At 43.0% G+C, this 23,914-nt stretch overlaps 1 protein-coding gene across 2 annotated transcripts in view; it reads right to left on the bottom strand.

Annotated features, from left to right (window-relative positions):
• Positions 1-2,354: 2,354 nt before the first annotated feature.
• LOC311147979 (protein NDRG3-like) overlaps positions 2,355-23,914 on the bottom strand; it is an 85,689-nt gene continuing 64,129 nt past the window's right edge. For both annotated transcript variants that reach the window (XM_084184845.1, XM_084184844.1), the window contains 13 exons: positions 22,520-22,625; positions 21,208-21,328; positions 20,985-21,047; positions 20,806-20,866; positions 18,104-18,190; positions 17,935-17,991; positions 17,725-17,828; positions 17,569-17,634; positions 14,228-14,279; positions 13,977-14,024; positions 13,714-13,749; positions 13,544-13,595; positions 2,355-3,935 (listed from right to left, as the gene is read on the bottom strand). In XM_084184845.1, coding sequence (XP_084040971.1) covers positions 3,766-3,935; positions 13,544-13,595; positions 13,714-13,749; positions 13,977-14,024; positions 14,228-14,279; positions 17,569-17,634; positions 17,725-17,828; positions 17,935-17,991; positions 18,104-18,190; positions 20,806-20,866; positions 20,985-21,047; positions 21,208-21,328; positions 22,520-22,625 — 1,023 coding nt within the window. In that variant the 3' untranslated portion in view covers positions 2,355-3,765. The remainder of the gene's footprint in view (positions 3,936-13,543; positions 13,596-13,713; positions 13,750-13,976; positions 14,025-14,227; positions 14,280-17,568; positions 17,635-17,724; positions 17,829-17,934; positions 17,992-18,103; positions 18,191-20,805; positions 20,867-20,984; positions 21,048-21,207; positions 21,329-22,519; positions 22,626-23,914) is intronic.

Here is a 23,914-nt window from a genome sequence, read left to right as displayed (position 1 = left end):
AATGCCAAGCGTCACATCTGGAGGAAACCTGGCACCATCCCTACGGTGAAGCATGGTGAAGGCAGCATCATGCTGTGGGGATGTTTTCAGCGGCAGGGACTGGGAGACTAGTCCGGGTCGAGGGAAAGATGAACGGAGCAAAGTACAGAGAGATCCTTGATGAAAACCGGCTCCAGAGCCCTAAGGACCTCAGACTGGGACGACGGTTCACCTTCCAACAGGACAACGACCTTAAGCACACAGCCAAGACAACGCAGGAGTGGCTTCAGGACAAGTCTCTGAATGTCCTTAAGTGGCCCAGCCAGAGCCCGGACTTGAACCCGATTGAACATCTCTGGAGAGACCTGAAAATAGCTGTGCAGCTATGCTCCCCATTCAACCTGACAGAGCTTGAGAGGATCTGCAGAGAAGAATGGGAGAAACTACCCAAATACAGGTATGCCAAGCTTGTAGTGTCATACCCAAGAAGACTCGAGGCTGTAATCGCTGCCAAAGGTGCTTAAAGAAAATACTGAGTAAAGGGTCTGAATACTTATGTAAATGTGATATTTCCGTTTTATATTTTTAATAAATTTGCAAAACAATTATGGGGTATTACGTGTAGATTGATGAAGATTTATTTTTTTGTTTAATCCATTTTAGAATAAGGCTGTAACGTAACAAAACGTGGATAAAGTCAAGGGGTCTGAATACTTTCCGAATGCAAAAGTTTGGACACAACAACTCATTCAAGGGTTTTTCTTTATTTGTAACATTGTAGAATAATAGTGAAGACATCAAAACTATGAAATAACACATATGGAATCATGTAGTAAACAAAAAAAAGTGTTAAACAAATCAAAGTATATTTTATATTTGAGAATCTTCAAATAGCCAACCTTTGCCTTGATGACAGCTTCGCACACTCTTGGCATTCTCTCAACCAGCTTCACCTGGAATGCTTTTAAAACAGTCTTGAAGGAATCCACACATATGCTGAGCACTTGTTGGCTGCTTTTCCTTCACTCTGCCGTCCGACTCATCCCAAACCATCTCAATTGGGTTGAGGTCGGGGGATTGTGGAGGCCAGGTCACCTGATGCAGCACTCCATCACTCTCCTTCTTGGTAAATAAGCCCTTACACTTCTCTCCTCCTTCCTCTCCTCCTCCTCCACAGGAGAGGAGGAGGAGAGGAGGGGGAGAGGAAGGAGGAGAGGAAGGAGAGGATGGAGAAGTGGAAGAGGAGAGGGGGAGAGGAAGGAGGAGAGGATTGAGGATAGGAGGAGGAGAGGAGAAGGAGAGGAAGGAGGAGAGGAAGGAGAAGGCAGTGTCACCAGCAAAGCACCCCCACACCATCACACCTCCTCCATGCTTCAAGGTGGGAACTACACATGCAGAGATCATCCGTTCACCCACACCGCGCCTCACAAAGACACGGCGGTTGGAACCAAATCTCCAATTTGGACTCCAGACCAAAGGACACATTTCCACCGGTCTAATGTCCATTGCTCGTGTTTCTTGGCCCAAGCAGGTCTTTTTATTGGTGTCCTTTAGTAGTGGTTTCTTTGCAGCAATTCGACAATGAAGGTCTGATTCACACAGTCCCTTCTGAACAGTTGATGTTGAGATGTCTGTGACTTGAACTCTGTGAAGCATTTATTTGGGCTGCAATTTATGAGGCTGGTAACTCTAATGAACTTATCCTCTGCAGCAGAGGTAACTCTGGGTCTTCCATTCCTGTCGCGGTCCTCATGAGAGCCAGTTTCATCATAGCGCTTGATGGTTTTTGCGACTGCACTTGAAGAAACGTTCAAAGTTCTTGACATTTTCCATATTGACTGACCTTCATGGCTTAAAGTAATGACGGACTGTCGTTTCTCTTTGCTTATTTGAGCTGTTCTTGCCATAACATAGACTTGGTATTTTACCAAATAGGGCTATCTTCTGTATACCCCCCCTACCATGTCACAAAACAACTGATTGGCTCAAATGCATTAAGGAAAGAAAGAAATTCCACAAATTAACTTTTAAGAAGGCACACCTGTTAATTGAAATGCATTCCAGCTGACTACCTCATGAAGCTGGTTGAGAGAATGCCAAGAGTGTGCAAAGCTGTCATCAAGGCAAAGGGTGGCTATTTGAAGAATCTCAAATCTCAAATATATTTTGATTTGTTTAACACTTTTGGGGTTACTACATGATTCCATATGTGTTATTTCATAGTTTTGATGTCTTTGCTATTATACAGTGTAGAAATAGTAAAAAAGAAAAGAAAAACCTTTGAATGAGTAGGTGTGTCCAAACTTTTGACTGATACTGTATTTCATTCATTTTTAAGAAAATACACAGGCCAGTGACGGGAGTCCAGTCAAATGTAATGTACAACTTCTAGCTTTATTTTATTATCAGTACAAATGTATATAGTCAGCAGACAGTATGACTTACACCACACACCCATACTATGGGGCCAGAGCACAATGCATTATCACCACAAGCTCACCCAAGGTGTAGTACAATCAGAGAGAAACGCAGAAAAACCAAAGAGAAAATGACCAATAATATGAATAATAAAATAACAGTTTATTACACTATCCACAGTCCCTCAGGCATCTGACCCATTGCTGTTTTCACCCAGTCTTTATTTAATTAGAAGGGAAAACATTACTTGCTTCCAGTTAGAAAGTTTTATACAAGAATGAAAGAGGCAGTCACGTTATCTGTACCTCAACTGGCACACAGTTATACACCTAACTCACTGAGCTGTGGGCTAGTTTAGGTACTCGGTTTGACTTAAGAGCATTATCAAGTGCTTGCTTTGAACTTTAAATAAAACTACAGGAAATTGTGGTTCTTTTCTCTGCCTGTCAGTAACAAAGGGGGTATCAAAAACCTAGGGTCTGCCATTTCAAATAACTTGCTCGAAAGAGAAAATAAACAATAACACCACAAGGTAACTATTTCTAGATCTAGACAAAAGCAATTTTACAGACATGTTCATTACGTTTCATCTACTAGAGGGTCATGCTGTCAGATATTCTTGGTATAAAGGTACAGAACAAGAAAATGTTTATCACATAATTTTGCAATCCAGGAAAGCAAAGGTATTTCACAAATCACAACATAATAACAATAAAAAAAAACACAGAAATAAAGAGATTTTGTGTGTAGTAGGAAAGGTGTGCAAGCAAGTCTGCATGAGACTGATTTAGGAATGGACCATTAAGGAGGCAGTAGAGGGGGATCGAGGGGGGGGTGTTGTAATTTGGTCTGATCTGCACACAAGGTGAGGAAGACCTCTGAGGGAGAAGGAGAGAGGGGCAACCTAACTCCTTAAAGAGTACTTTGCAAGAGAAAACGCCTGACGCTTTTCCAACACTCCTCTTTAAACTGACACACTGACCCAAATAGTAGTTATAAATACAAATATAGCTCATATATATCTTAAGCATAAAAAAAAAAAACTCTCCCACCTTTAACGGGGAGAGGCGGTAGACAGCAAAACGTAAAATAGATAACCAGAAAAGCAGCATCACCTGCCTGCATACTGACTTCCAGGGTGACGTGCCACAGCAGTCATGCACATAAAGGCATGTTAGATAGACAACAGGAAACGGTGAGAGTGAGAGAGAACACAGCAGAGGACCTGACTGCTTAATAAATTATCTTTCCGAACACGTTTCAGACGTCCCCTCGGGATTCCAATCCTCTCTGACTGAGCTTGGGAAAGGGAAGGAAAAAAAGGGAGAAAGGGAGGTAGGGAGGAGGATGTTTTCTGGGCAGGGTGCTTTAGCAGGACACCTCCATGGTCTGTGGCCTGGCCTGTTCAACAGCCGGGCCGGCGGCAGTGGCGCCCTCTAGCTGTGTGTGGGTGCGGCTGCGGGTGCCCTCCGCAGAGCCCATGCTGGAGGCAGAGTGGGTACGAGAACGCACCAGCCGGGTCATACTGGCTGTGGGCACTACAGACAAGAGAGAAAGAGGAGAGCAATTACAGTAAGAAGTCAGGTATGAGGATATTTGCTGTTTGTATGTGTAGGAATGTTTTTGGGGAGGGGTAGCTTGCTTTAGGGAATGTGGCTAGGGGTAGGATGCTGGTGATCATACCACAATCATAAAATGCATCAACATTCCCAATTCAAGATGGGGTGGTATGCAGCGCAGGGAGAATAATGAAGTCTAATAACCTAACGACTCAAAAACTTGATCACAATATACTGTTCACCTCATGCTAGCTACGCTGCCATTTAGTTAGGGTCAAGTGGAATGATATCAGCTAAGCAGGAATGCTGGGTTTCACACCATATTTCAGAAAGTACTGTATGAATATATACATCTCATTCAAGTGGTTGGGGCCTGAAATGTCTGAGCTGAATCCCTCACAGTGTTCATATTCTCCCACAAAGAAAAGAGATCTGAGGCCTGATCAGGTCGAGTTCCAATTCATTTTTACTGTCGGAGAAAAAATGAATAAATAGGAAAGGCCAATATGAGAATGCAGCATGCACAAGAGATTTGAGGGCCATCTGTACAGAAGAGAAAAATAACAAAGAACAAAAGCAACAAAGACAGAAGACAACCATGTTACCTGATAAACAGACAAACATTCACACTCTCTCAAACCACACATTTAGAGAGACATAAAGGAATCTTAAAATATTATACAAAATAATGACCACCTGTCATGCTTCAAATCTCATGGCGCAAAATCAGAAAGACTTGAGAGGATGGCTAAAATGTGAGCTGTCAACCAGCGATGGGCAAACAGGGTGGGGAGGGCAGAGCACTGTAGGTAGAGATGGCAGGCCGGCGCAGCAAAGGCTGCTACCTATGGTCCTGGTACCTGATTCGCTGCCCAGGTGGCTAAGCAGTACATGAGGGACTGTTCACATTGACGGAGGGGCAGGAGGAAAGGAGGGAAGAAGTTAAGGTGAGACTGTCAGATTAATGCTCAGTCTTCACAAATGTAGATCAGAAAAGAAAGAAAGTGTCCTACAGCTTTACCTAGGAGAGATTTGAAGCGGCACCAGGTACAGATCATTCTATCACTGTACATACTTTGACATTAATTTTCAGTTAATACCTAACAGTTGTCAAAATAGCTAGGATGTGACTCTTCCAAGGCCTTCTCGCTGTTCTCTTAAACTAAAGAGAATGCCACCTGTGGCCCTGAGATTCCTTAAAGGGGACTTTGAACCAAGGTGTGCTCCATGACAACCAGTCTAGTCCATTGTCTGGTCCAGTTCAGTTAGGTGAATGTGCCCCCACTGTGATAATTCCTCCACGGAACTACAGTGTATAGAGCTAAAGTGACCTTTCAAACAACATTCAAACATGGGCTCCATCTATTCACACTCAAACCACTCTCCTGGTAGCCTACTGCGTTTCTTTCAACACAACACTGACCTTCTGGGATGAGCCAATTGACAGAAGGTATAGTAGTCTGAATGCTACAGTGACAAACCTCCAACAGTATGTTAAAATATGTGTTTGGGTAGGCTCGTAATGTACTCATTGCTTTGTCCTCTACGGTTTCAATGTTTAGGCATGATCAGAAAGGGGAGGTACTTTCTGAAACTTGCCATTGTTTTTCTGGTGTGGGTGAAAAGCCTGAGCATAAAGTGTGTGAGGGGAAAGCTAAGGCAGGGAGGAAACAAACATACACTGCTCAAAAAAATAAAGGGAACACTTAAACAACAATCACACTTCTGTGAAATCAAACTGTCCACTTAGGAAGCAACACTGATTGACAATACATGTCACATGCTGTTGTGCAAATGGAATAGACAACAGGTGGAAATTATAGGCAATTAGCAAGACACCCCCAATAAAGGACTGGTTTTGCAGGTGGTGACCACAGACCACTTCTCAGTTCCTATGATTCCTGGCTGATGTTTTGTTCACTTTTGAATGCTGGCAGTGCTTTCACTCTAGTGGTAGCATGAGACGGAGTCTACAACCCACACAAGTGGCTCAGGTAGTGCAGCTCATCCAGGATGGCACATCAATGCGAGCTGTGGCAAGAAGGTTTGCTGTGTCTGTCAGCGTAGTGTCCAGAGCATGGAGGCGCTACCAGGAGACAGGCCAGTACATCAGGAGGAGGCCGTAGGAGGGCAACAACCCAGCAGCATGACTGCTACCTCCGTCTTTGTGCAAGGAGGAGCAGGAGGAGCACTGCCAGAGCCCTGCAAAATGACCTCCAGCAGGCCACAAATGTGCATGTGTCTGCTCAAACGGTCAGAAACAGACTCCATGAGGGTGGTATGAGGGCCCGACGTCCACAGGTGGGGGTTGTGCTTACAGCCCAACACCGTGCAGGACGTTTGGCATTTGCCAGAGAACACCAAGATTGGCAAATTCGCCACTGGCACCCTGTGCTCTTCACAGATGAAAGCAGGTTCACACTGAGCACATGTGACAGACGTGACAGAGTCTGGAGACACCGTGGAGAACGTTCTGCTGCCTGCAACATCCTCCAGCATGACCGGTTTGGCGGTGGGTCAGTCATGGTGTGGGGTGGTATTTCTTTGGGGGGCCGCACAGCCCTCCATGTGCTCGCCAGAGGTAGCCTGACTGCCATTAGGTACCGAGATGAGATCCTCAGACCCCTTGTGAGACCATATGCTGGTGCGGTTGGCCCTGGGTTCCTCCTAATGCAAGACAATGCTAGACCTCATGTGGCTGGAGTGTGTCAGCAGTTCCTGCAAGAGGAAGGCATTGATGCTATGGACTGGCCCGCCCGTTCCCCAGACCTGAATCCAATTGAGCACATCTGGGACATCATGTCTCGCTCCATCCACCAATGCCACGTTGCACCACATACTGTCCAGGAGTTGGCGGATGCTTTAGTCCAGGTCTGGGAGGAGATCCCTCAGGAGACCATCTGCCACCTCATCAGGAGCATGCCCAGGCGTTGTAGGGAGGTCATACAGGCACGTGGAGGCCACACACACTACTGAGCCTCATTTTGTCTTGTTTTAAGGACATTACATCAAAGTTGGATCAGCCTGTAGTGTGGTTTTCCACTTTAATTTTGAGGGTGACTCCAAATCCAGACCTCCATGGGTTGATACATTTGATTTCCATTGATAATTTTTGTGTGATTTTGTTGTCAGCACATTCAACTACAGTGGGGGAAAAAAGTATTTAGTCAGCCACCAATTGTGCAAGTTCTCCCACTTAAAAAGATGAGAGAGGCCTGTACTTTTCATCATAGGTACACGTCAACTATGACAGACAAATTGAGAAAAAAAAATCCAGAAAATCACATTGTAGGATTTTTTATGAATTTATTTGCAAATTATGGTGGAAAATAAGTATTTGGTCACCTACAAACAAGCAAGATTTCTGGCTCTCACAGACCTGTAACTTATTCTTTAAGAGGCTCCTCTGTCCTCCACTCGTTACCTGTATTAATGGCACCTGTTTGAACTTGTTATCAGTATAAAAGACACCTGTCCACAACCTCAAACAGTCACACTCCAAACTCCACTATGGCCAAGACCAAAGAGCTGTCAAAGGACACCAGAAACAAAATTGTAGACCTGCACCAGGCTGGGAAGACTGAATCTGCAATAGGTAAGCAGCTTGGTTTGAAGAAATCAACTGTAGGAGCAATTATTAGGAAATGGAAGACATACAAGACCACTGATAATCTCCCTCGATCTGGGGCTCCACGCAAGATCTCACCCCGTGGGGTAAAAATGATCACAAGAACGGTGAGCAAAAATCCCAGAACCACACAGGGGGACCTAGTGAATGACCTGCAGAGAGCTGGGACCAAAGTAACAAAGCCTACCATCAGTAACACACTACGCCGCCAGGGACTCAAATCCTGAGTGTCCCCCTGCTTAAGCCAGTACATGTCCAGGCCCGTCTGAAGTTTGCTAGAGTCCATTTGGATGATCCAGAAGAGGATTGGGAGAATGTCATATGGTCAGATGAAACCAAACTAGAACTTTTTGGTAAAAACTCAACTCGTCGTGTTTGGAGGACAAAGAATGCTGAGTTGCTTCCAAAGAACACCATACCTACTGTGAAGCATGGGGGTGGAAACATCATGCTTTGGGGCTGTTTTTCTGCAAAGGGACCAGGACGACTGATCCGTGTAAAGGAAAGAATGAATGGGGCCATGTATCGTGAGATTTTGAGTGAAAACCTCCTTCCATCAGCAAGGGCATTGAAGATGAAACGTGGCTGGGTCTTTCAGCATGACAATGATCCCAAACACACCGCCCGGGCAACGAAGGAGTGGCTTCGTAAGAAGCATTTCAAGGTCCTGGAGTGGCCTAGCCAGTCTCCAGATCTCAACCCCATAGAAAATCTTTGGAGGGAGTTGAAAGTCTGTGTTGCCCAGCTACAGCCCCAAAACATCACTGCTCTAGAGGAGATCTGCATGGAGGAATGGGCCAAAATACCAGCAACAGCGTGTGAAAACCTTGTGAAGACTTACAGAAAACGTTTGACCTGTGTCATTGCCAACAAAGGGTATATAACAAAGTATTGAGAAACTTTTGTTATTGACCAAATACTTATTTTCCACCATAATTTGCAAATAAATTCATAAAAAATCCTACAATGTGATTTTCTGGATTTTTTTCTCCTCATTTTGTCTGTCATAGTTGACGTGTACCTATGATGAAAATTACAGGCCTCTCTCATCTTTTTAAGTGGGAGAACATGCACAATTGGTGGCTGACTAAATACTTTTTTTCCCCACTGTATGTAAAGAAAAAAGTATTTAATAAGATTATTTCATTCATTCAGATCTAGGATGTGTTATTTTAGTGTTCCCTTTATTTTTTTGAGCAGTGTATTTAAACCTCAGAGAGAGGGTTCACAAGAAAGAGAGCCATCAGGCATTGAGTGAAAATTGTTTTTCAAGCCTATACTGTAACCCATTTCATTTTAATTACTAGGATTTGGTATCCAGAATAAGTCAGTTGATCTAGTTAATCCCCAGTCTCTTCAAGCAGGAAAGCAAACAGGCCTAAACTTCCAAGTGGTGGAGGAGTGAGGGGGCGTGTAATAAAGGGCCACCCAATCCCAACCCAACCCCGGGTCAGCCTCTGGGGAGCTGAGCCCGCTTGGAGTGCCTCTCTGTAGTCACGTTGCAGACAAAACATCAAGGGTAACTTTCAGAGGGGAGGTACTCAGTGCTGTGCAGTATCAACATGGTTCCCTCAGTAGAGGCCATGCTGTCCTAACATTGCTCTCCAGCAGCCCCATGTGAGTGTCCCTGTGGCAGCAGCACACACAAGCAGCACATTTCAGCAGAGTGGAGCCAACAGGCCAGCCAGGCGGCTCTGGGCTCATGGGAGTCCAGGTCCCCAGGGCAGGGGGCCAGGCCCTGCTGTGGGGCTTAGAGCAGCCTTTAATGAGTACACTAATGTGCCACTGAGATTAACATACCTGGAGAACCAGCCCTCACTGGAGGGGTGAGGACCAGGGGAGAGTGGGTGAGGGCTGGGGGTATGGGGGAGAGGAGAGTGAGGCCAGGGGTGGTAGGGGTGTGCAGGGTTATGCAAGTGAGTTTTTTTTATTTTCAGAAGCTAATAACGTCAAAGGTTTACAAGGGTACAGAAGGCTTAACTTTCTGATGAAAAGATTCCACAGAGAGAACAATAATAACTCAGACTATTGTAAGACTCTAATCAAGCAGCTTTCATTATGTAACACCTTCCATTTTCCACTCTGTGAGCTAGCAACTTAAGCCTTTCTGTGCAATGTTAATATGAACAAAATATAAACATTTTGAAATGCTAAAAAAAGATTCAATTATCTCAGTGATCAAAGAAAGCCAATGGAATTTGGTAAAGTTATAAGATACAGTGCCCAATATGTAAATACAATATGTTTGTAATATAATTAATCATTCAACAAGCCAGATCTGCTCCCAGTAGACCTAAATCAGGGGTGTCAAACTCAAATCAGCACACGGGCCATATTGAAAAAGCACAACGAATTCAAGGGCCAGACATAGCCTGTTATGTTTGTTTTTACAAAAAGAATGTGCATTGGCCTACAACTACGACCCAAACTGGCCATTGTTTTATTACAAAAAATATGGCCCTTTATAATGTCCACTTATAAAGGGCCATTTGCTGTATATAGCATTTTAACATATTGAAACAAAAGAGATCAATTATATTTGTCCAGCCTTTGCTGCTATGCTTGCAGATGTGCATAATATGCTGCGACCCTAATCAAAAAGTATTTAATAACTCCAAATAAAAACATAGCCTACATGTGTGCCTACATGTTTCTCCTTTGTATGGTGTTTTGATGCAGGTTTTGTTTTTTGGTTATTCATTGTTAGGCTTTAAAAACTGAAGCCAGACTGCAACATCTTAGTATCCTAGCTAGGACTGTGGCATGTGTCTGTACACTTTCCCTCCGCTGCACGCTGTAAACGGGACACAAGACAGCGGCACAATTGAAATTGAATTCACAGATGTGGGTGCATCAGGTTGTAATTTAAAAAGTAGATGACTCAACTGTTGACTAATTTATACTAGCTTGTGTGTCCTATTGTCCTTTAGTAGTCATTTATACCCGCGTGTAAATCCTTTAACTTACTTTTTGACAACCAAGATGACATTTTCTGTAGGCTATAGCAATGACCTCTTTAGCCTACAACACCTTTAAACTTTCGGTCTGGTAGAAGATTCGGGTCAGTGCCATTAGTGACGATATGGTACAGTGCACTGGCTGGCACTGGTAGTGCTTGCTGTGACTTGTAGAGCAGTGCATCGCGGGTGGTATGGAAGCGGGCCAAAATGAATTGACAACCCAAATCATTGTGCGGGCCGGATAGAAATGTCTTGTGTTTGACACGTGGCCTAAATGAACCACAGCCTTAAATGTGGGCCTGTAAACACCCTCCCTGTCTAGGGCACTGTATCTTAAGACCTGGGGAACCATTCTCAGGTGTGTTCACAGATCATCCCACACACCAAGTATGTTCAGAGATCCAGCACATCGAGGAGTGTTTAGAGGTGTGTGAACAGGGGGAGACCATGCAGACCATCATGCTTACTACAAGTCATTTATTAACTCAGCATCAAACAACTACTTACACCCGTTGTTAAAAGTCACTGAAAACAGACAGGAAACAAGGTTAGCTTGAGGTTAGTTCCCTGGTCAGTTACCAATAATGGTTTGTATGCTTATACAACTGGTTCTCAGTAACCTCAGCCTTGGACATCCACTAAATGTTGTTATATACAGTTGAAGTCCATGCTTACTACAAGTCATTTATTAACTCAGCATCAAACAACTACTTACACCCGTTGTTAAAAGTCACTGAAAACAGACAGGAAACAAGGTTAGCTTGAGGTTAGTTCCCTGGTCAGTTACCAATAATGGTTTGTATGCTTATACAACTGGTTCTCAGTAACCTCAGCCTTGGACATCCACTAAATGTTGTTATATACAGTTGAAGTCGGAAGTTTACATTCACCTTAGCCAAATACATTTAAACTCTGTTTTTCACAATTCCTGACATTTAATCCTAGTAAAAATTCCCTGTCTTAGGTCAGTTAGGATCACCACTTTATTTTAAGAATGTGAAATGTCAGAATAATAGTAGAGAGAATTATTTATTTCAGCTTTTATTTCTTTCATCACATTCCCAGTGGGTCAGAAGTTTACATACACTCAATTAGTGTATGGTAGCATTGCCTTTAAATTGTTTAACTTGGGTCAAACGTTTTGGGTAGCCTTCCACAACCTTCCCACAATAAGTTGGGTGAATTTTGGCCTATTCCTCCTGACAGAGCTTGTGTAACTGAGTCAGGTTTGTAGGCCTCCTTGCTCGCACAGGTTTTGTCAGTTCTGCCCACACATTTTCTATAGGATTGAGGTCAGGGCTTTGTGATGGCCACTCCAATATCTTGACTTTGTTGTCCTCTGTAGCTCAATTGGTAGAGCATGGCGCTTGTAACGCCAGGGTAGTGGGTTCGATCCCCGGGACCACCTATACGTAAAAATGTATGCACACATGACTGTAAGTCGCTTTGGATAAAAGCGTCTGCTAAATGGCATATTATTATTATTATTGTCCTTCAGCCATTTTGCCATATCTTTGGAAGTATGCTTGGGGTCATTGTCCATTTGGAAGACCCATTTGCGACCAAGCTTTAACTTCCTGACTGATATCTTGAGATGTTGCTTCAATATATCCACATAATTTTCCTTCCTCATGATGCCATCTATTTTGTGAAGTGCACCATTCCCTCCTGCAGCAAAGCACCCCCCCTGCATGATGCTGCCACCCCAGTGCTTCACGGTTGGGATGGTGTTCTTCGGCTTGCAAGCTACCCCCTTTTTCCTCCAAACATAACGATGGTCATTATGGCCAAACAGTTCTATTTTTTTTCATCAGACCAGAGGACATTTCTCCAAAAAGTAAGATCTTTGTCCCCATGTGCAGTTGCAAACCGTAGTCTGGCTTTTTTATGGCGGTTTTGGAGCAGTGGCTTCTTCCTTGCTGAGCGGCCTTTCAGGTTATGTCGATATAGGACTCGTTTTACTGTGGATATAGATACTTTTGTACCTGTTTCCTCCAGCATCTTCACAAGGTCCTTTGCTGTTGTTCTGGGATTGATTTACACTTTTCGCACCAAAGTATGTTCATCTCTAGGAGACAGAACGCGTCTCCTTCCTGAGCGGAATGATGGCTGCGTTGTCCCATGGTGTTTATACTTGCGTACTATTGTTTGTACAAATGAACGTGGTACCTTCAGGCGTTTGGAAATTGCTCCCAAGGATGAACCAGACTTGTGGAGGTCTACAATTTATCTTCTGAGGTCTTGGCTGATTTCTTTTGATTTTCCCATGATGTCAAGCAAAGAGGCATTGAGTTTGAAGGTAGGCCTTGAAATACATCCACGTCAATTAGCCTATCAGAAGCTTCTAAAGCAATGACATAATTTTCTGGAATTTTTCAAGCTGTTTAAAAGGCACAGTCAACTTAGTGTATGTAAACTTCTGACCCACTGGAATTGTGATACAGTGAATTATAAGTGAAATAATCTGTCTGTAAACAATTGTTGGAAAACATGCACAAAGTAGATGTCCTAACCGACTTGCCAAAACTATAGTTTGTTAACAAAAAATTGGTGGAGTGGTTGAAAAACGAGTTTTAATGACTCCAACCTAAGTGTATGTAAACTTCCGACTTCAACTGTAGGTAGCTACTGTGTTTCCGCTCTATTCTTGAAGTCCTACAGGAATTCTACATTATGCTTGAGTCTTAGTTTAGGTCAGAACTGTGTGTGTGTGTGTGTGTGTGTGTGTGTGTGTGTGTGTGTGTGTGTGTGTGTGTGTGATGTCCATGTGGGGAGGGCTGCAGCCTGAAAGGGCAGCGTTCAATGAACTATAATTCAGTTGGACTGATGACTCATTCTGAGACAGAGGGACTTCAGTAAACAGGACATACAACAGATCACATATAACATGTCAACAGATTGATACAACCAGACCATGAAGAAACACAAATCCAACATTACCTCTGAAGAACCATGAGAAGGAGACATAATAATAGAGGATTTTAATGCGCAGTACTCACTGTAACCCATTCCCTGGACAAAATATTTGAAGGCCTCCGCGAGTTTACCCGGCTGTAAGACACAAACAGAAAACTGAGCCATTTAAAAATAAAACTGAATTAAGTAAGAGTTGTCTTGGCCATTGAGATTTAGTAGTTTAAGCTAAACACAAAACTTGTACATGACTCACCTGGATGACCTGAGGAAGCCCACCACAGTCTTGCATCTATAGGGAAGTAAAGAGAGAATCAGGAACATGCCCAGAGTGAAGAACCTCACAGAAAGGACCATGCCCTTAGCCAAAACACATTCACTGGCCTATGAACACTTCCAAGAATGATGAAACTCATCTACGCACCATTCAGATCATGTGCATTACTAAAGAGCAAAACAGCAGGGAGCACATAGCATTACCACTCATATTGCTACAAAGAAACGAGTAACTGAACACACCTTAAGAAGGGTTGTTTTGGTTGGATTTAACCTGGAGTTGCATTCAACCTGTATATAATGGAGAGAGAGAGATGAGACAGAAGTTCAGACAGGGTTTAGAGTCTAGCCCCTCCTCTTCAGAAAGGCTATGTCCAGTATCCTCTCTAAAGACAGAAAACTCTGTCCCTGAGGGGGTTTGATATTTTGTATTGGAATCAGAACCCCTGACTCATTCGCCACTGTGTTGCCATGGAGATAAAGTGGACACCCACCACAGCATCGACAGCCGGGGACGTGTCACCAACCACCAGCAGAGAAGTGCATCTGGATGGAGAGACAGGAGGGACAAACACAGTCAACACTCAGAGGGGTATAATACAGGTTCAATGAGTTAGCCAGCTAACTTTAATAAGTAACCAGAAATAACTATTGATTTTCTGGTTTATTAAAAAAGCTTTGTTCTTGTTTATTTAATCAATTAGACGATGCCCATTTCAAGCTAATCTTTCAATTTTTTTAAAGGTTATATCAGAATATTTAGGCAAGTTAGCTGGCTAACTCCTTGATCCTGATTTGTAGTATACCCCTCAGGGATGCGATGATGGAAAAAGAGAGAGAGAGCAGGGTTTCCGTTAGCTGGTAATTGCCAGCTTTTGGCCAATAAAAAAACCGAAAAGCCGATAAATAGAATTGTTGCTGGCCAAATTGACCGGGAGAAAAAACAATCCCATTGCAAAATAATGTACACTGCTCAAAAAAAATAAAGGGAACACTTAAACAACACAATGTAACTCCAAGTCAATCACACTTATGTGAAATAAAACTGTCCACTTAGGAAGCAACACTGACTGACAATACATTTCACATGCTGTTGTGCAAATGGAATAGACAACAGGTGGAAATTATAGGCAATTAGCAAGACACCCCCAATAAAGGACTGGTTTTGCAGGTGGTGACCACAGACCACTTCAGTTCCTATGCTTCCTGGCTGATGTTTTGGTCACTTTTGAATGCTGGCGGTGCTTTCACTCTAGTGGTAGCATGAGACGGAGTCTACAACCCACACAAGTGGCTCAGGTAGTGCAGCTCATCCAGGATGGCACATCAATGCGAGCTGTGGCAAGAAGGTTTGCTGTGTCTGTCAGCGTAGTGTCCAGAGCATGGAGGCGCTACCAGGAGACAGGCCAGTACATCAGGAGACGTGGAGGAGGCCGTAGGAGGGCAACAACCCAGCAGCAGGACTGCTACCTCCGCCTTTGTGCAAGGAGGAGCAGGAGGAGCACTGCCAGAGCCCTGCAAAATGACCTCCAGCAGGCCACAAATGTGCATGTGTCTGCTCAAACGGTCAGAAACAGACTCCATGAGGGTGGTATGAGGACACGACGTCCACAGGTGGGGGTTGTGCTTACAGCCCAACACCGTGCAGGACTTTTGGCATTTGCCAGAGAACACCAAGATTGGCAAATTCGCCACTGGCGCCCTGTGCTCTTCACAGATGAAAGCAGGTTCACACTGAGCACATGTGACAGACGTGACAGAGTCTGGAGACGCCGTGGAGAACGTTCTGCTGCCTGCAACATCCTCCAGCATGACCGGTTTGGCGGTGGGTCAGTCATGGTGTGGGGTGGCATTTCTTTGGGGGGCCGCACAGCCCTCCATGTGCTCGCCAGAGGTAGCCTGACTGCCATTAGGTACCGAGATGAGATCCTCAGACCCCTTGTGAGACCATATGCTGGTGCGGTTGGCCCTGGGTTCCTCCTAATGCAAGACAATGCTAGACCTCATGTGGCTGGAGTGTGTCAGCAGTTCCTGCAAGAGGAAGGCATTGATGCTATGGACTGGCCCGCCCGTTCCCCAGACCTGAATCCAATTGAGCACATCTGGGACATCATGTCTCGCTCCATCCACCAACGCCACGTTGCACCACAGACTGTCCAGGAGTTGGCGGATGCTTTAGTCCAGGTCTGGGAGGAGATCCCTCAGGAGACCATCCGCCACCTCATCAGGAGCATGCCCAGGCGTTGTAGGGAGGTCATACAGGCACGTGGAGGCTACACACACTACTGAGCCTCATTTTGACTTGTTTTAAGGACATTACATCAAAGTTGGATCAGCTTGTAGTGTGGTTTTCCACTTTAATTTTGAGGGTGACTCCAAATCCAGACCTCCATGGGTTGATACATTTGATTTCCATTGATAATTTTTGTGTGATTTTGTTGTCAGCATCAACTATGTTAAGAAAAAAGTATTTAATAAGATTATTTCATTCATTCAGATCTAGGATGTTTTATTTTAGTGTTCCCTTTATTTTTTTGAGCAGTGTATTTTATTCATTGATTAAATACCAGTGGATGTGAATACATTTGACAGTCATGATTATCGGTTTATAGGTTAATTTGCACTAAATTGGTGGGTGTGTATTTTTGTTAGTCGTCATGTATCTTAATTATCACACGCACACAGAGCCTATATTGAGCAGAATATCACCTCAGCATTAGAGCTGCAGCTTCTTAGCTCGTTGCTGCTGGACTGAAACGTGCTTTAATATAAGCCCAGTTATTGCGCAACAATTCTAAACGCAATCGCGGGTTAAAAACAGTTTTGATGGCCACGATTTAAGAGCTAGCCTACTATTTTTATTTCTTAACTGGTAATTGAAGTGCGCTTCCCATTCGCCATTCAAGTGCATAGGCAACGTTAGGCAGGCTATCAGCGAGTCACTCACCACTTTGCAATGTGAGCTGGGGCCAGTATACATTTTGAAAACTGATACTTAATTGTTTGAAACCTGAACGTTCTACTTCTTATTATGAGGCATGTCTTACCTTGCTTCAAAGTAGCCTAGGCAAAATCCGACCATTGAAACAGAGGCAATTATTTTATATAGACTTCCTCAAAACTATACATATCTACCTCTTATCACTCCAGTATCGCTGCACATTGTAAATATGGCATTCAAACTGAACCTGTATATATAGCTTACTTCCTTGTGTTCTTATTTCTTGTGTGTTTTTGTTCTACCTTATGTTATTGTTAGTGCTACATTGATATTGATTACTGCACTGTTGGGTTTGGAGCTCGCAAGAAAGAAAATTCACTGTACTTGTGCACGTGACATTAAAACTTGAAACTTCACTTCATATTCCATTGAAACCAGCATTTCTCTCCTGTTCTATTGGTTTCCATATTTCAACTTTATTTTGTTGTCCAGAAGCCAAAGGCACAATCTTAGTCATATTAGCAAACCATTCTAGTTGTTGCATCTCTAGATTCCCCCCTATTTCTAAGTTTCTAACTGAGATTTTCATCTCTGTCACATATGGAATGGTGTTTTCCCGCAAATTGCACTTTGGCAAATGTTTGAAAAATATATTTTATTGGCTGCCTCATTACAGGAGTTGTATGTTCTGTTAAGATGAATGACCATCATTTAAATGTGATTTCTGTCATTCTTAGCACCATGGGTGGATGCCCTAATGGGTTACGCACCCAATGCATATGGGTCCAGTAAATTTCTCAAATGGCCGGTAAATTAAAATCTTCCTGGTCACGTTGTCCGGCGCCACATTTTCCTAACGGAAACCTTGATACAGAGATACAGTTATAAACATACTTCAGTGTGTTCACTGTGTCCTCAGTCAGACCAGTAATGGGCCTCTCGATCTCCAAGTCCCGACGGCTGTCAAACAAATAAATAAATAAATAAATAAATACATTCAACCCAACTACACGGTCAGTTCCTCTTGGGGTTATATGTACAGTACTGTACCTGTTGTAGGAGTTGCAGAAGAGGGCCAGGTTGTCCTGGTTAATATCCTGGGCAATGTGCAGCCTATATGTCTGGGTGATCTCCTGGTTGTCAGACAGCTCATCCTGAGGAGAGGGCACAGATAGTTACATCACTGTCAACCACCCACAGTATTCCTCCAGTTTGCTCCTATCTTAGTCTCCCACCACTCCAGACTGCCCCCAGACTCACGTCACTGAAGTGGTGGGCCATCACTATGTCAACCAGGTTACTGGTCCAGCCAGACATCTGAAACAAGATTAAATAAATAATACATTCCAATGTGCCAATCTATTAGGTCTCTACGATGAGAAAACAATGCACAGAGTTAGCATTGAAGTGTGTGAGCGTGTGTTCTCACCTTTGAGGCGGCCCAGTCCATCCAGCCCTTTGCACAGGGGTCCACATTGATGAGGACCAGACCTTCGACCAGGGCAGGCTCATTAAGCTGGGGGGAGAGAGAGAAGAGGAGAGGGGGTTCCTTTGACAGTACACTGACCGCACTGTGTTGGGTTGGATAGGAACCCTGTCCCTCCCACTTTATAGCCAGGGCCAGTAGCAAAGGCAACACACACATACCTAAATATTCATGTTATAGCCCAGCACTAGACATCTTTCACAGCTCTTACCAACAACTTAGAGCCACATCATCCCCCACCCAATTCCCCAGCCTCCAATTCACACTTCCACAGATAGTGAGGACGATGGATAAAACAAACGAGGTCTTAACACACTTGGGAGTATGTATGAAGACAGAAACTGAGTGTAATCTTTTCTCCAACCCCTGTTTCTTGCTTTCCTTCTCTCCTCCACACCTCCACAATGAGCCCGATGTTGGCAGGGCTTAAATTAACTATAATTAACGCCGCTCCTCAAGTAATCTCTGCTCTTAATGTATTCCTCTCACAAACACCTACTTTCAGAATGCATTATCTCCGCCAAGGAACACTGTGGTGTGCAGTGCATGGAGGGAAATAGGGTCGATATTAAGCATCAAGCTAATATTTGTACAGTAATATACAGTGCCTTCAGAAAGTATTCACACACCTTGACTTTTTGAGATTTTGTGTCATTGGCCTACACACAATCCCTCATAATGTCAAAGTGGAATTATGTTTGTTGAATAATTTTTTACGAATTAATAAAAAAATGAAAAGCTGAAATGTCTTGAGTCAATAAGTATTCAACTCCTTTGTTATGGCAGGCCTAAATAACTTCAGGAGTAAACATTTGCTTAACAAGTCACATATTAAGTTGCATGGACTAAGTGCAATAGTGTTTAACATGATTTTTTGAATGACTACCTCATCTCTGTACCCCACACATACAATTATCTGTAAGGTCCCTCAGTTGAGCAGTGAATTTCAAACACAGATTCAACCACAAAGACCAGGGAGGTTTTAATAATAATAATAATAATAATATGCCATTTAGCAGACGCTTTTATCCAAAGCGACTTACAGTCATGCGTGCATTATATATATTTTTTTGGTGTATGGGTGGTCCCGGGGATCGAACCCACTACCTTGGCGTTACAAGCGCCGTGCTCTACCAGCTGAGCTACAGAGGACCACCTTCCAATGCCTCGCAAAGAAGGGCACCTATTGGTAGATGAGTTTTTAAAAAAGCAAACCCCGAATATCCCTTTGAGCATGATGAAGTTATTCATTACACTTCGGATGGTGTATCAATACACCCAGTCACTACAAAGTTACAGGTGTCCTTCCTAACTCAGTTGCCGGAGAGGAAGGTAACCACCCAGGGATTTCACCATGAGCCAATGGTGACATTAAAACAGGTACAAAGTTTTATTGCTGTGATAGGAGAAAACTGTGGATAGATCAACAACATTGTAGTTACTCCACAATACTGTGAGTGAAAAGAAGGAAGCCTGTACAAAATACAAATATTCCAAAACATGCATCCTGTTTGCAATAAGGCACTAAAGTAAAAACTGCAAAAAATGTGGCAAAGAAATTAACTTAATGTCCTGAATACAAAGCGTTATGTTTGGGGCAAATCTAACACATCACTGAGTCCCACTCTTCATATTATCAAACATGGTGGTGGATGCATCATGTTATGGGTATGCTTGTCATTGGCAAGGACTAGGGAGTTTTTTAGGATAAAAATAAATGGAATAGAGCTAAGCACAGGCAAAATCCTAGAGGAAAACCTGGTTGTCTGCTTTCCAGCAGACACTGGGAGATAAATGAACCTTTCAGAAGGACAATAACCTAAAACACGAGGCCAAATATACACTGGAGTCACTTACCAAGACGACACTGAATGTTCCTGAGTGGCCTAGTTACAGTTTTGACTTAAATTGGCTTGAAAATCTATGGCAAGACTTGAAAATGTCTGTCTAGCAATGACCAACAACTAACTTCACAGAGCTTGAAGAATTTTAAAAATAATAATGTGTAAATATTGTACAATCCATGTGTGCCAAGCTCTTAGAGACGTACCAAAAGGTGATTGTAACATGTATTGACTCAGGGGTGTGAATACTTATGTAAATTACATATTTCTGTATTTCATTTTCAATAAATTAGCTAAAATATCTAAAAACATGTTTTCACTTTGTCATTATAGGGTATTGTGTGTAGATGGGTGAGAAAAATATATATTTAATCCATTTTCAATTCAGGCTGTAACAAAGAAATGTGGAATAAGTCGAGGGGTATGAATACTTTCAGAAGGCACTGTACATCTGGTCAATGCCACATGAGACTCGCATGACGACTCCATCAGTCCAGTTATGCACTCTCGAGACAATCTGATTCATTCAAATCCTCTATCTTTTTATAGAGAGATTAAATGGAGCTGGTAATAAGAGCAGGCAGCGTGATGGCTCTGCTGGTCAACATGTTCTGAGATTAGCTGGTGGAGATGGAGGAAGATGGGGAATGAGATTTAATGGTGTGGATATATGGATAGGGCCGCTCTGTTAAGCCCTTTGTATTAACAAATAATTCTGCTATATGTTTGGAAACCACCATGTGCTGTGGGTGAGCAGGAGTTAATGTGGTATATGGGGGACTTAGAGGAATGGTGACTTACAGCCAGTCTGGACAGGATGTAGGCTCCAGCTCCAACTCCAATCCCAATCACACTGTTCACCCTGGGGAAAGGGAAGAGAACAATATCGGCCTTGATGAAGACTCAATAATAAAGTCATTTAGAAGCTTTCCTAAAGACAGTGCAAGAGGTAGTTATGGAAACACTGCAGGAGAACTTACTTCAGTTGAGTCATGACAGAGGGCAGCATCTCAGAGAGCTCATCCATGGTAGGGTACTGGTAGCTGGGACAGACAAAATACAAATAATGACAATAATATCATCATATGAGTCATGATTGTGGTGATACTTCATATTCTTCATATTATGGTATATACTTCATATTATGCGTCATATTTTAGATGATGTTGAGGATGATGACTGAGGAGTGAACTGGTCTCTTACCCTGTAGGGAATGGGGGAGCACCCTCCTGCTGTCCTGGGGCATCCACGTGGACAACAGCAAAGTGTGATGTGATCTCCTGCATGTCCTCAAAATTGAACAGCGTGTTGAAACAGGACTTATCTGTAGGGGGAAGAGACACACACACCGTTTAAAAGACACCTCATTGGGGCACATACTACTCAACTTGACATCTAACAAGAACTACAACACTAAATGTAATCAACAAATCCCATACCAGTAATCAACTCAAAAATACACTGATACTAAAACACTCTTAGTGTTGTTTTCCATTGAGGCAGCCAAGTGTTGGGGTGATCCAGTCTGATCTAGTGGCTCATATCCCCACAGTCAAAGAAGATGTCTACATTTAACCATCCAGCTTCTTACATCATCTCCAACTGTTCTAACGAGAACATTATATTATATACTGAACAAGAATTTAAATGTAACATGCAACAATTTCAGTGATTTTACTAAGTTACAGTTCATATGAGGAAATCAGTCAAATTGAAATAAATTCATTAAGCCCTAAAATATGGATTTCACATGACTGGGAATACAGATATGCATCTGGTCACAGATACCTTTAAAAAAATGGGCCTCACAACGGGCCTCAGGATCTCGTCACGGTATTTTTGTGCATTCAAATTGCCTTAGATAAAATGCAATTGTGTTTGTTGTCTGTAGCTTATGCCTGCCCATACCATAACCCTATCACCACCATGGGGCACTCTGTTCACAACGTTGGCATCAGCAAACCGCTCGCCCACACAACGCCATACGTCTGCGGTTGTGAGGCCAGTTGGACGTACTGCCAAATTCGCTAAAACAATGTTGGAGGAAGCTTATGGTAGAGACATTAACATTAAATTATCTGGCAACAGCTCTGGTGGACATTTCTGCAGTCAGCATGCCAATTACATGCTCCCTTAAAACTTGAGACATCTGTGGCATTGTGTTGTGTGACAAAACTGCACATTTTAGAGTAACCTTTTATTGTCCCCAGCACAAGGTGCACCTGTGTGTTTAATCATCTTCTTGATATGCCACACCTGTCAGGTGGATGGATTATCTTGGCAAAGGAGAAATGCTCACCAACAGGGATGTAAACTAATTTGTGCACATAATGAGAGAAATAAGCTTTTTGTGCGTATGGAACATTTCTGGGATCTTTTATTTCAGCTCATGAAACCAACACTTAACATGTTGCGTTTATATTTTTGTTTAGTGTATTTAGGTGTGTTTGGAGAGATTTCAAAGCCTAGCTAGGCTAATGAGTGCCTGTGTGTGTGTGTGTGGTGCTGTACTCACGGTTGAGTCCAATGTCATGGTAGGTGAGGATGACAGGTCTGTTGCCCTTGGGGGTGCCACTCATCGTCACATGCAGGACACCATGGGGGGTCTCGATGTCATGCTCCTGGAACACACAAGACAGCATGGTCTTGGGTGTCTGTGGAGCTTAGAGGGGCCAGCCTTTTAGTGCCAGTCATAGCACTATAGGAGGTGCAGATTTCAGGAAAAACACGTATTAATTATTAATTCATCCACTGAGTAGGACACTTCTAAGTGCCAGTAGTAGACAGAAAATCAATCATTCTCTCAAAGGATGTGCATTTCATTCAGTAGCACTCATTAAAACAGGGTCCTCTTCAGTGGAACAATCAGCAGGTAGCCTACAATGCCTTCAGAAAGTATTCACACCCCTTGACCTTTTCCACATTTTGTTGTGTTAAAGCCTGAATGTAAAATTGATTACATTGAGATGTTGTGTCACTGGCCTACACACAATACCTCATAATGTCAAAGTGGAATGTTATTTTTTAGAAATGTGTACAAATTAATTACCAATGAAAAGCTGAAATGTCTTGAGTCAATATGTATTCAACCCCTTTGTTACGGCAAGCCTAAATAAATACAGGAGTAAAAAAGTGCTTAACACAACGCATAATAAGTTACATGGACTCACTGTGTGCAATAATAGTGTTTAACATGATTTCTGAATGACTACCCCATACATACAGATGATTGTAAGATCCCTCAGTCGAGCAGTGAATTTCAAACAAAGATTTAACCACAAAGACCAGGGATGTTTTCCAATGCCTCGCAAACGGCACCTATTGGTAGATAAAAATGTTTATAAAAAAATATCCCTTTGAGCATGAAGTTATTCATTACACTTTGGATGGTGTATCAATACACCCAGTCACTACAAAGATACAGGTGTCCTTCCTAACTCAGTTGCCGGAGAGGAAGGAAACCGCTCAGTGATTTCACCATGAGGCCAATGCTGACTTTAAAGGCTGTGATAGGAGAAAACTGAGGATGGCTCAACAACATTAAAGTTACTCCACAATACTAACCTAAATGACAAATGAGTGAAAAGAAGGAAGCCTGTACAGAACACAAATGTTTCAGAACATGCATGCTGTTCGCAATAAGGCACTTAAGTAAAACAGCTAAACATTTGGCCAAGAAATTAAATGAATGTCCTGAATACAAAGCGTTATGTTTGGGGCAAATCCAACATAACACATCACTGAGTACCACTCTTCATATTTTCAAACATGGTGGTGGCTGCATCATGTTATGGGTATGCTTGTCATTGGCAAGGACTAGGTGATTTCTTTGGATAAAAAGAAACAATAGAGCTAAGCACAGGCAAAATCCTAGAGGAAAACCTGGTTCAGTCTGATTTCCAACAGACAC

Source organism: Coregonus lavaretus (assembly GCF_964263955.1).
Source record: "Coregonus lavaretus genome assembly, chromosome: 20".
In the NCBI taxonomy this organism is placed as follows: domain Eukaryota; kingdom Metazoa; phylum Chordata; class Actinopteri; order Salmoniformes; family Salmonidae; genus Coregonus; species Coregonus lavaretus.
This window is presented reverse-complemented; position numbering and strand designations above follow the sequence as displayed.